The sequence below is a fragment of the Curcuma longa genome, chromosome 11 (assembly GCF_044706935.1).
Source record: "Curcuma longa cultivar G26 ecotype Majalengka, Jawa Barat chromosome 11, ITB_CL_G26_1.1, whole genome shotgun sequence".
NCBI classification, from domain to species: domain Eukaryota; kingdom Viridiplantae; phylum Streptophyta; class Magnoliopsida; order Zingiberales; family Zingiberaceae; genus Curcuma; species Curcuma longa.
This window is the reverse complement of record NC_133871.1, coordinates 30,433,120-30,445,963: the sequence shown is the minus strand read 5'-3', so window position 1 is coordinate 30,445,963 and position 12,844 is coordinate 30,433,120. Positions and strand designations below refer to the sequence as shown.

At 42.7% G+C, this 12,844-nt stretch overlaps 1 protein-coding gene across 1 annotated transcript; it reads right to left on the bottom strand.

Moving 5' to 3' along the window:
• Window positions 1-3,594: 3,594 nt before the first annotated feature.
• LOC141840601 (protein NRT1/ PTR FAMILY 5.1) lies at window positions 3,595-6,022 on the bottom strand. Its single transcript, XM_074728641.1, has 3 exons — window positions 5,847-6,022; window positions 5,540-5,757; window positions 3,595-5,219 (listed from the first exon to the last, which is right to left on the bottom strand). Exons 1-3 carry the CDS (start codon window positions 5,947-5,949, stop codon window positions 3,798-3,800), a joined length of 1,743 nt encoding a protein of 580 aa, XP_074584742.1. The 5' UTR covers window positions 5,950-6,022; the 3' UTR covers window positions 3,595-3,797.
• Window positions 6,023-12,844: the final 6,822 nt, after the last annotated feature.

The window sequence follows — 12,844 nt, the reverse complement described above, 5'->3', positions numbered from 1 at the left end:
CAGCAGCGTGATGCTGGGACCAAGTCATGAGATCGGCCCGTGATGCAGTAAGGTGTGTAAAGATTGGGACAAGAGCTCAGCGTACGCTTAAAGAAACTGACCGAGATCAGAGAGCTCGGCATATGTTTAAGGAAGTATAACGAGGTCAAAGAGAGAGGTCAGGATTTCCTAAATTAATGAATGTTATCTTTACTCTCTTTCCCATATCTTCCATCGTATCCGAAGTCCACGTCATCACTAAATATCCTTACCGGATCATTATTCTATTTAGAATATTCGAGTCTTAATCATCTTAATTATTACTTTTATGAGTGTTTTACGTTTTCCCACAACATCACGATCGTGAGTAAACTATACATCAGGAAGCTTCTCTTACGTTTTATTCAGCTCCCATGATACAAATCAAATCAGTTAGTTGTTATATATAACTCAATTAAGTCTCCATATGTGGATGAACCTCCACGACGATTTTTATAGAGCTCTCCTTCGAAGAAATCGTGTTCAGGTTTTAATATGCAGATTGCGATAGGAAGGAGAAAAAGGAAAGGCAAGAATAAAATCTTTCAAATATTAATGTGGTTATCTTTTAGGTTATTAAGGTGAAGACTACAGATTTCATAACAACCCTCTTTGAAATACAACATTTAATGATTTTATTCTCTAAATGAAATGACAGGAAAATGTTAAAGAAGAATCTGTCATAAAAACACCAAAGACAGATAGATAGTGATAGAGAAGTGAGTGCTGAGATCATTAATTGGTGCAGCTGGGACACTTCTCTGACATAAATGGATTCAGCTTCCAACAATCTGCAAACAGGATTGTGTTCATGGATATCATTTCTTGTGTGTTTAGCATTTCATATGTTCATGGATCATTATTTGCACTTTCTTTTTTTTTTTTTTTTGTAGACAGTAGGCTTTCCTGGAGGCTCGTGGGCTTCTGGGGGGTTTTGCTAGTGCTTGTTTGGTTTCATGATGAGTCTTTTTGAAACAACATATGGGACCAGATAGGAACTTTTCAGACATTGCTAGAGTGGAGTTCTTGGTGTTTTCACTATGCTTGAAGCCTTCTTGATTAGGGCGGTAAATTAAACAAGTCGAGTCAAGTTAAATTTTGAGGTGTCCAAACTTTGTTGCATAAGGTAATTAAGTCGAGTTGAGCTTAAAATGAACTAAATTATTGAAATAATTATTCAAACTTAGCTTGATTTATGAGCTTGAGATTAATTCAAGCTTGACTCGAGCTTTGTTTATATATTAACAAGCTTTCAATGCAAATTAAACTTATTTGATTGTTTGAAATTTTTGCTTCTTTTAATTGGTTATTAAAATTGATAATTCAATTTTTTTAAAAAAATTTATTTTAAAAATTTCTTTATTTATTTAATATGTTAATAAGAGTTCTATTAATGAACATGGTTTGTAAACATCGTTCACGAACATTATTCGTGAATATTGTTCACAAATATTAACGAGTTGAACACATATGTGTTTAAGTTTGTTTATTTAGTTTAACGATTTATTCAAGATTTGTTTATTTATTTGATCTATGTGTAATATTGAATGAACATAAATAAACTCTCATGCCAAAATAAACACCAAGCTTGTTCATAATATTTGATTCATTTACAACCCCATTCTTGATGGTCCATGAGTGTTGTGGCTAGCAATTTTAACTACGTTCTAGAGCAATTTTAATTGCAAATATGATAAATCATCATTCATAATTGTATTCTTTGAAGCCATTTGAACGAAAGATCATTACAATAAACTCAAAATACCATCATAAACATTAACTATTTCATATAGTTTGGAACTCTTGATTTCTACTCTAAAGCTTGTGATCATTTAATTTGGTAGAGGCATTCTCAGGATCCCATTATTTTTCTTCTTCTCGACCTTTTAAAATTTTTATCAATTACAATAATAACAAATACAAAATGTTCCGATGCAAGTCAACAAACTATCTGACGAGGGCGATCCTTGGACCAGACACAAAGGAGAAGTTGAACTGGGGAACTGGGGAGCAACAAGAAACACACTTGAAAAGAGAGGTTAGACTTGCGTCGGGGGATTCCGACAAGCTACTCCGACGCTCAAGTTAGGGTTCCGATAAGGATATAGGGAACGAAGAGCAAAATAGTAGCAAGTGTAGTAAGAGTTTCACAGAGCGGGCCTCTTGCACGATAATGAGTTACTCTTTTTATAACTTGTATTAAGGGTTTCGTCTGCAGGGTCAGATGGCATACGCCTTATGCCGCCGCACGCTATAGAAAGCAACTCCCTTCTGTCCCCTCCGCTTTTTGCCACATATGCAGGGAAAAAGTATTGGAGGAGATCGGATCTAACACCAATATGTTCCTTTTGGCGGTATGTGCAGGGCTAAGAGGCTAGAGAGAAGCCACGTCTAACGGCTTGATACACCCTCTGTACAGTGGCACAGAAAGGAGGGGTGTTAGAGGGACTCAAACCTATGTTACTAGCAGACAAGTCCTTCTTTGGGCGACGTCGCATAGCGCTAGTGTGTCAGAGACCCACAGCTAAAGCTAGGGACTAATCCGAGTGAGGTGGAGTGGCTGAGATGAGGGCAACCGAGACAAGGCTAGCTGAGACGGAGCGGGCCGAGATTAGGATGGCCGAGACAAATCTAGCCAAGGCAGGAGGTGGCCGAGACGAATCTGGTTGGGACAGGAGGTGGTCGAGACGAATCTGGCTGAGACAGGAGGTAGTCGAGATGGATCTGGTTGAGATGGGAGGTGGTCGAGACGGATCTGGCTGAGACAGGAGGTGACCGAGACGGATCTGTAGCCGAGATGGAGTGTGGTCGAGATAGAAGGTCATGTTGACTCGCGTTGACACCTCAGCCTGGACTTTGACCATCAAAAGACTCCTACTCCTGACCCACAGGAGAGCCATGCTATCTTAACCATCCGTATCACAAAGTAATGAACAATTTTAAAAAAGAAGTTTTTCTCAAGTTTATTTGTTACTTGCTTTGATCCCTCTTTCATGTTTTGGAACTAACCTTAATCAAAATCTTTAAGCAAAAAACCTTTAGAAGCCCTTCACAAAATCTTCAAGCTCTCCTCCATTTTCGTCAAGTGATTGACTAAACAATTGAATCATTTTAGACTTATTTTACAGACAACTTTTAAAACAATACAATTTTTTTTTATTTGCTCACTTAAGACCTACTTTAAGAAACGGTTAGGCAATAGCTACAAGTGTGGTAGTGGAGGTAGATGCAATAACATACAATCCAACTTTTCTCTTGCCACTGATCTTAGTCAAAGAATCTTGCAACATTGTCCAAGTTTCAGTGGTATTTGCACTCTCAGAAAGCCATACAATAATTGCTCATATTTGACGTCCCAAATCAGTACCATTTATAGGTCGAAACTGATCAGCTTCATTGCGAACTGGAGAGGAGGATGGGACAAGAGCAATATTATAAAAGATAGATTGGATGGTAAATCACTCTACTCAGTTTGAATTTTAGTCACCCACTTTCGTCTCCGACTCTATTTGCAATGATTGATCAATGATCAATCTTATTTTCTCTATCTAGATTTTAAAAAACCATGAAAGAGACTTGCAAGAAATAATAGCTAGCTTTTGTCCTCAAGTAACAGAAGCATTAACGTTTTGCGTGGGCGTAACGCATTGTTTAAATCTACCAAAACGGAGGAGTTCGATCGAGCTCGATCACTAACATGCATCAACGACGTGTTGTAGAGTATCGTATCGATTTACTCGGTAATTATGTATGTATTAATTGTTTACCAAATTGATTCGTCATACTCGCCGATCGCCTGAGCCGGCCGCCGCCGAAGCTTTGCCCTCCGGCGCCGGCGCCGCCTCCAACACTACCTCCCGCTTGTACTCGTACTTCGCCGCCACTGACACGAAGGCCGCCAGGTTTAGCGCCGACAGGGCCATCAGGAAGGCGTAGTAGTAGTCGAGGTGCGAGCGGTTGAGGTCGTTCCCGATCCAGCTGCGGCCTCCCCCGCGCCTCGTCAGACGGTCGACCACGGTCACGAGTAGGCTGTTGAGGAAGTTCCCGGCACCGATGCCGCTGGTGAAGAAGGTGGTGCCTAGGCTCTGCATCCCCTCCGGCGACTGGTCGTAGAAGAACTCTAGCATCCCGATGGCGTTGAACACGTCGCCGATCCCCAGGAGCATGTACTGCGGCAGAAGCCAGAGAATGGACATCGGCACCACCTGCCCCGGGGACACCACGCCGCGGCGGCGGAAGACCTCCAGGCGGCGCAGTTCGACGGCGTAGGCCACGAGCGTGACGAGCACGTGGGAGGCGAAGCCGATGCCGATGCGCTGAAGCAGGGAGATGCCCCGGGGGTTGCCGGTGCGCCGGCGCATGAAGGGGACGAAGTAGCGGTCGTAGAGCGGGATGGCGACGAGCATGGAGACGACGATGAAGCTGCTGAGGGAGGCGGCGGGGAGGCGGAATCCGCTTCCGCCGAGGAGGCGGTCCATGGTGGTGCCCTGCTTCACGAACAGAGTGTTGACCTGAGCGAAGACGGTGCAGGGGACGAGGGTGGTAAGCCACACCAGCGCCATGCCAAGGACGAGCTTCATCTCTTGGACTTGCGTCACGGTGCATGGATTTGGCCCTTCTTTAATGGCGGCTCGGTCAAGAAACCTGAAGGAACGGCTATGACACAGCCTTCGTTTCCCGGCGATCAAGTAATGCTGCGGGTCCAACTCGTGCAGCTCCGCCGCGTCGCCGGGGAGCTTGAGCCGGCGGTTGGCGAAGGCCGTCGCCAAAACCCTCCCCATTTCCCTAGCTGGGCTGGCGTCCTTCACGGCCTTGTGCCGGTAATTGGGCGTGCCCAGGTAGAAGATGAGAAGCGAGAAGACGATGCCTGTGGTCGGAATGGCGTACCCGACGCCCCACCCGACGTTCTCCTGCACGTAGACGAGGCCGAGCGTGGCAATGAGGCCGCCGAGGAAGGAGCTGAACATCCACCAGTTGAAGAAGGACCCCTTGAGCTTCTTCTCGCGAGGATCAAAGTCGTCAAACTGATCGGCGCCGAACGTCGAGATGTTGGGCTTGGTGCCGCCCGCGCCGACGGCCATGACGTAGAGCGCGGCGTAGAAGAAGGCGATCTGCGACGCTGACGCCTTCTCGCACACCTCGTCGCTGCAGGTTGGCCGGAGAGACTTGATGGAGACTGCCATGGTCAGCAGAACCATCCCCTGCATCACAAAGAAAAATCCACCATCATCATCCTCTTCTTCCTCGAGCCATTTTCATCCAAAACTACTCGAAATCAAATAAAATCAACAAATTAGAGAATGCATACTGTCGAAAGGAATGAATTTTCCACCTTTTTTTATTCTCACGTATCCAATCGAACATCCATAAAGATACACAAATATTAAAAATATTCTTTCTCTGTTTCTTCTCTCAGAAAAATGGTCTATCACAAACGCAATCATCCACATAAAGAAAACAAACAGTAGATCTAGAAGCAGTGAAACCAATAATTGAGGCGGCGATGTCGATCGACAATTACCAGGACATAGACGAAGGAGGAGACGGTGAAGGTCCAGAAGCGGCCGAAGTAGGTGTCGGCGACGTAAGCTCCGAGGATCGGCGTGACCCAAACCGACCCCGACCAGTTGTTGACGTTCCTCACGGACGCCACAGTGTCCTCGCCCAGCTGCGTGGTAAGGTACACCACCAGGTTGGAGGCCACGCCGTAGAAGGCCATCCTCTCGAACGCCTCGTATCCTGCTCGATTTTCCGGCACAGCAATCGAGTCAACGTAGAAGGAAGGCCGGAATTCAGACAACCGGATGCGTATACAACAAATTAATTACCTACGAGGAAGGCGCAGGCTCGCCATCTTCCAGTCCGAGATGCGAGCGCAGGGCGGCCATGGAGGTCCACGGACCCATCCTTCGTGTAGCCCTTGCCATCCATCTACGGAGAGAGTGCGAATGTCGATGGAGCACTAGATGCCCGGAGATCGGCGCTTTAAATAAGCTATCGATCAAAGTGTCGGCTGGCAGTTTGAACTTTGAAATGTATCCACGCAGTAACTTTTGCTGTGGTTTTTATCTCTCGATCGAGTGGCTTATCTGTGGGGATTACTACAGAGATTCAAATCAATCAAACAATTTGTGGATTTGGAGTTGCTTAATGAGCTCGTTAAGGAAGTTCGAAAAGAAAACTCGGCGACATTGATGGACGTTTTTTGTCATCTACCTCAGAGCCACTGCCAGTTCTACTGTTCTACATCAACAGAACAGAACAGAACATATGCGATATTCTCCTCTTGAACTCCATTTCTTATTCCCACCCTCGTTGCGAACACACGTGCTGTGTTGGATCAGATCAGTATTATTGCTCCTCGCACAAGGCTTACATGGCAAAGCATGCACTCCCACAGCAGTCGCCTTGCTTCTTCAGTAGCTCTCTGGCAGGTCCATGGCGTATTTCTTTCCTTCCTTTTGGAGATTATGTTCTCCAAAAAGATGGAGGCCACCATTTTCTTGGAACAATTGGATGGAGGACCATGACACCCTAACCCTACTGCACTCTTTTGACTCTCACCACTTGCTTACTCACTTCGCATTCCGTTCTGTTCGCACGTCACTGAACCCTTGCAAAGACTGTGCCAAGCACTCAGCAACAGTATCGTCACTTCATCAAGCCATGCATGCTGCATTCTGCCAATGTGTAAGGCCTCACTGGCATTGCATTAGTTCATAAAATTTGTGTAAACTGATCGATTGATTGGCTCGCAGGAATTAATGTTTCCAGAAAATGTCTTTGGCCATGATCGAGCATATGGAGGAGGCTGGTCTCCATGTCGATTCATGGAAGTTGACTTGGACTTCCTTTCTGTATAACTTTTATCTATTGGAGCTCTCTGTTGAGCTCTCTGCTCCCTGTCAACTCATATCCTCATCTATCTTTTAGGAACCCTCTTTGCATTTGCCCTGCTTTTCAGAATCCATTACTGAAATGAGGAAGGCTCCTGTACGCCTATGACAAAGATTCTCCCACTGAGGTTTCCTTGTCTCGATGTTTTCAAGAAACGTTGAGCAAATGAAAGCTATGGATTTGTTAAACATCTGGAACGAACGAACATGGAATCTACACAAAGTATATTTGTTTCTTTCATGAATGCCAGTTATACAATAATAATCATACTCGAACACTAACAAAGAACGAGCACAAGAGCCCTTAAACAACCCATAGATTAATTTTGAAGAAAGATGAAACATCTTTTTCTTTTCTGATTTGGCTTATTTCTCTCTGGGCCTGTTGCCTAATTGGAGTGGAACATGCACAGGCGTGCAAATCTTTTGTGTTTGACCAAAAGGCAATAACGATCTTTTGTTACGAGCAAGTCTAGATCACTTTGGGACACTGATAGGGATGGCCATAACCTAACACGGAATACAGAAAGGGGAGCTTCATTTGGTGAGAGATCTCAGTCGAGAACCCACTTTATGTGTGATAGTGGGCAGAGATTTTGTTTCGTGTGTATTTATCCCAAACCTTTTTTTTAAAATTAATTTAGGTGAGTGCCAACTTTCATGTATTTAGTGAGTGAGTTATTTTATATGTTTGCATAGTGTTAGGTGAGGTGAGTGGAGTATTTGTTTGTTCGTTTTAAAGATTTTACTTAAACACCAATTAGTGGACAAATTAATGTTACCTCATCATCTATTTGCCACATAATTAACTTGCTAATTATTCCGATTAGATGCCGCAGACGGTTAAATCATCAGTCAAAGATATGTCATCTCAATCTTCTTTGATCCCGCCGATGAAAGAACCTGAGGAGAAAGAACTGAGCAAAGAGGTTAGTAAGGCGCTGGGGATTCCCAGCTACAAGCTACTTCGACGTTCAAGTCAGCAAAGAGAAGCGGAGAATGAAGAAGAAGAATAAGCAGTATGTGAAGTTAGAATGAAATTCGAGAGAGAGTCCTTCATACCTACGAGGAGCTTATATAATCGCCGAAGGGAACATTCCTTCTGTCACGAGCGCAAACTGCTGCAATGCCTTAGGGAGGCAAATTCTATAAATTGCTGACAAGTGAGTTGATAATACATCATTAAGGGGAACAATCTCTGACGATCTCTAACCACCTTGCGGTTTGGCAGAGCTGATTATTCTCATCTTTCGGCTGTAGGTATGAACGCGAGGATATCTAGGGGACCAGGTTTGAAAATCTAGTAACCGCCCTAATCTTTTGGTAGAGCTCGCACGCTTGATTGTCTTCTAGTACTTAAGATGGCCGAGAGGGGCCGAGTAGGAGTCAGGCAAAGCAGTCGAGCTTACAAAGACCAAGGGACCGAGGAGGTCGGTCGGTTGAGAGCGATCGAAGTCAAGTTGGTTGAGGCCAAGCAAGGCCGAGTGCTTGAAGAGCTCAGGAGGGGCCGAGTGAGGCTGAGTACGAGATGGAGTGGCCGAGGCCGAGTGCGGCCGAGTAACTGAGGAGATTGGATTGGCCGAGTGAGGCCGAGTAGTCGAGGACGAGTTCAAGTAGCTCGAGGTGTTTGAGAGTATGGCAGAATGATCAAGATCGTATCCGAGTGGTCGAGACGATTCGAGAGTAGGTGTCAGAGTGATCGAGGCATACGGCCGAGTGGGCGAGATGATGAGCATATAGTCATAGGGCTGAGCCGACTTAGGGTCTTTTTGGGATTGGGCCGAGTGAAACTGGACTAGGCCGATGTGACATTGTAGTCGTAGGGCTGAGCTGTGATTGGGTCAGTCAAATATGATTTGACCATTGATCTATTATCTTGTCAAATCGAATCGATTATTGATCCGTTTTACGGAGACAGACCAATAAAGATCTGCCATATCACTAATGAATCTTTCTCTCCACTGCTTGAACAGATCGCTTCCATTCACACGCCATCTAGATTTGTGGTATATATTCATAATTAAGTCAATCAATCAGTAAAGACATTCATAAGAGAGATAGGTCCATTGCTCTATCTATCTACGTATCTATCCAAATTAAAAGCCACTGATGGGGGTTGCATGTGATGTGGTTCTCCTTGCTTAGCCGGCCAAATGAAAACTGATGGCACTGCATGATGGGAAATGAATCACATCACATTCGTTTTGTTTGCTGGAGATTTTCATTGATTTGCTAGGCATTTGATTTGATTGCTACATGTCTGGAAGATTATTCAAAGTGAGTAGCCATTTGCAGTTTGCAGGTCCCAGTGCTCGCGTGCAGTGAGTTTCTCAGCAAATGGAAAAGTCATTGATTATACATGCATTATCTTTCAGATGTATTCTTTTCCTTTTCGTTGATTATGCTGATCGAAGGATTGGGGATGTCACTCTTCTTCCCAGTTGTGCAGTACTACCCATCAAGAGCCTCCTAACTGTGAAAGGAATTAGTAGTAAAATCATAGACCATGATGGTACTCGAGTTATTTTTCAAGCCGCTGGTTTCACTTCTCAACCGACCCACCAACTCATTTTCTTAGTACTCCCGCGTAGGGGCGGAGGCAGGTTTCCACGAGAGGGGGGGGGGGGGGGGGGGCCAGTTCCAATTAAATTTTTTTTTATAAAGATAAACTTAATGAAAATCAAAAAGTTAGGGGGCGGTGGCTCTTACTTGCCTCCCTCGTGGCTCCGCCCCTGCTCCCAAGTCACCAATGCCTTTCCCCTAATGCTTTTAATTTTCGTTTAATAATTAATATTCCATTCGGACTCGAGAAGGTTTCTCGGGATCGATATTTTCAAGCACTAAACATTCATCTCCAAAGCGATATATATATATCCTGGAGCACTAAGTACGCTCAACATCCCCGAACACTAAATGTGGTCATCATCTAGCAGACATGCATCATCCACGTGGAGATTCTCCTTAATGACTAATGACTGTCACCTTTTGGTCTCCTAACTGCCCCACAAATGGATAGCTGATGGAATAAGTGGTATTTTATGTGAAGATTCTCCTCAACATTGTCCCCTAATTGCCTCTCGAAAGGAGAGTTAGCGGGCATGCACTACCTACGTGGACATTCTTGAAGACGCGGCTCAATGACTGTCGCTCCTCTGTTCCCTAACCGCCTTTCCAAAATTAGCCATGTGAAGATTCTTTTTTGCCAAGTATATAACAGCTGAGGATGGTAAGTTAAAAGTATGATTTTTTTGTTCGCACGTGGAGATAACTCTTCTCTATTACGCACTCGCTCTCTCTCTCATCTTGGCGAGTTCCTTTCTTTGATTCAAATCTAACTTGAGTATGCCGCACCATTAACGCCAGCCAATCCTAACGTACATCTCTTCGCAGCCATCAGAATTTGGCTAGCTAGAAGTTCACAGTAACCTTAATTTAGAAGGCGTTCGAGAGAGGATGAGTCCGAACAAACGAAAAGGATACCATCCAACCAAATTGCACATGAGTAGATCATATCTCACCTCTTGCTCAGTTACTAGCAGACTAAAAAGGATAAACACACACACATTGAATTTGAGTGATTTTTCTTTTCTTTCCTTTTTTTTCAAGTTCCTTCAGCATCAACTACGGATCCAAATTAGAATTAGTCAAATCAACATCAAACAATATACTTAAACATTAATTGATTTGACCTTGTTATATGTATACATGCATACTTACGACGCAGACGCAACATGCTTGCTTGTGTCTAAGCAGTACTCCTTACACACAATGTAGATTCCTGGATGGAAATAATAAAGAGAGAAAATAATATTCCAATAGGTGATTTCGAACACTTATCCTTTGTTCTTATCTACGCCCCAAGAATCTCAATTATTTCCTTTTGTTCTCGATTGGCTAGAAAGGTAATTGAAAATTTTCTTAATTGTATTTATTTAAATATAAATAATGATATAATCGAGCGAAGTGAGAATGCAGTTGCTGCTAAACAAGTTACTTAACCGCAATGAACGAGAACAACCTCGTTGAGGAAGAAAACAATGAACATTCAAACATTAGTAGTGCATTTCATTCATATTGTCTGGGTGAGCTAGTTGGATCAATTATATTGAATGGGCCAAGTGATCGCTACAAAAAGTACAAATTATGTTGGTTGAGTCAAGTGTGTGTAGCCACGTGTGTGTATCGAGCTGATTGGGTCATTAAAGCCTCGTTCATCAAATCAAGCAAGGCACATTAATAGGTTAGTCAAGGCAGACAAAATAAGCCATCTAACTAGGCATATTATATTGGTCTCACCAATTGAGTTGATCCAAACCGGATTACCTAACGAGAAGTTCACCAAGTCCTGTTAGTGATATATACATGTAGGGCTATTCAACAATCAAGCCGAACAAGTTAAGTTGAGTATGACTGAGAATTCGTCACTAAGTTGAATGAGCTAGTTGGTATAATCAAGTAACTATCACAACTCAAATCGATTTGATAAAACAAATAGATCGGACAAGTTGAAGGTCGATCGGGCTGAGCCGATGGACTAATTAGGCGAATGTACGAGTTAGGTTAAAGAGGGCCTTCCTCTCAAATTGGATGAGCAAGTTAAACCAGGTCATTGATTGTATGATCATATTGTGACAAATAAGATTGATTATATTATTACTTATGATATCACTTCTGATGAGCAAGACGATTTGAGGTGGATATCAAACAAGAGGGAAAGTAGTAGTTTCACTTACCTCTTCTTATGATTAAGAAGATGAATGAAGCTTCATATGAACAAATAAGTACTATTGTATATTAGCGTTGCCACAACCTCTACGAGATAGAGAAGAAAGAGAGATTTGTGTCATTGATGAGAAATTATCCATCAGTGAGAAAAGGATTTACAATAAGGGAGAGTAATAGCTCAATCAGTAGTCAAAGTTACAAACAAAAATTTAAGTTGTTTCCCTTAAACTTAATATAATTATTGGTGTGATTAAGATTCATGAGGTGGGTTGGAAGGAAGTTGTAAATATTTGTTCGTTTTAATTTTTTTTACTTAATACTATAATCCAACCCATAAACTTTAAAGTCAAAACCCTAAATGATTTAACCTCAAATAAAAAAAAATTATAGATGCACAATCGCACACGGTGCAGCACGGGATAAACTATATATATATATATATTGGTGTTCTTTTCGTTTACTTGGGCTCCTCCACTCTCAAATGTTTTTTGAGTCGAAGTTATGATAGTCTCCTAGTTAGTCTAATGACTTGCAAAGCAAAGTACATCAGGGTTGGCTAGTATTATCGACGTGGTTACTTTAACATTCAAGTTATAACCGGATAAAAAAATGACTCCTAGAGATGCGAGAGACAAAGAGAGAGAGAGTGTATAACGGATAAGAGTTTTTTCTGCGTGTGAGAAGAAAACTATCCCTTTAACTTATCTTCTCTGACTGTTACATACTTGATGAAAAGGAATCTTCATATGGATATCCTTGGAGAGGTAGTTAGGGAATCAAAGAGCGACAGTCGTTGAGCCACGCCTTTGAGAATGTTCACGTAGGTAGCACGTGTCTACTAACTCTTCTTCCGAGGGGTAGTTAGCATATCGGACCACGATTTGAAATTGACAATTCAAAGGTTCGAAAGTACTGGTTAGATAGTTCTTGACAGGTTGATCCTTAACCTCAACCATCCAAGACGATTATAGTTCACATTTCAAAACTGCTGGTTCATGATTTAGTTCATAGTTTACTACGGTTCAAGATTATTATTTTTACCTATATATAAAAGAAAATAATTAATAGAATTGGTAAATTTTGATTAAATTCTAATTGGATAATCTGATGAGGGTTTCAAAAGTCCCTCCCTTTCTCTCCCTCTTTTTTTCCCTTTTCCGTTAATGAACCTTCTTCTCTCACCCAATCCTAACATAGCCTAATTT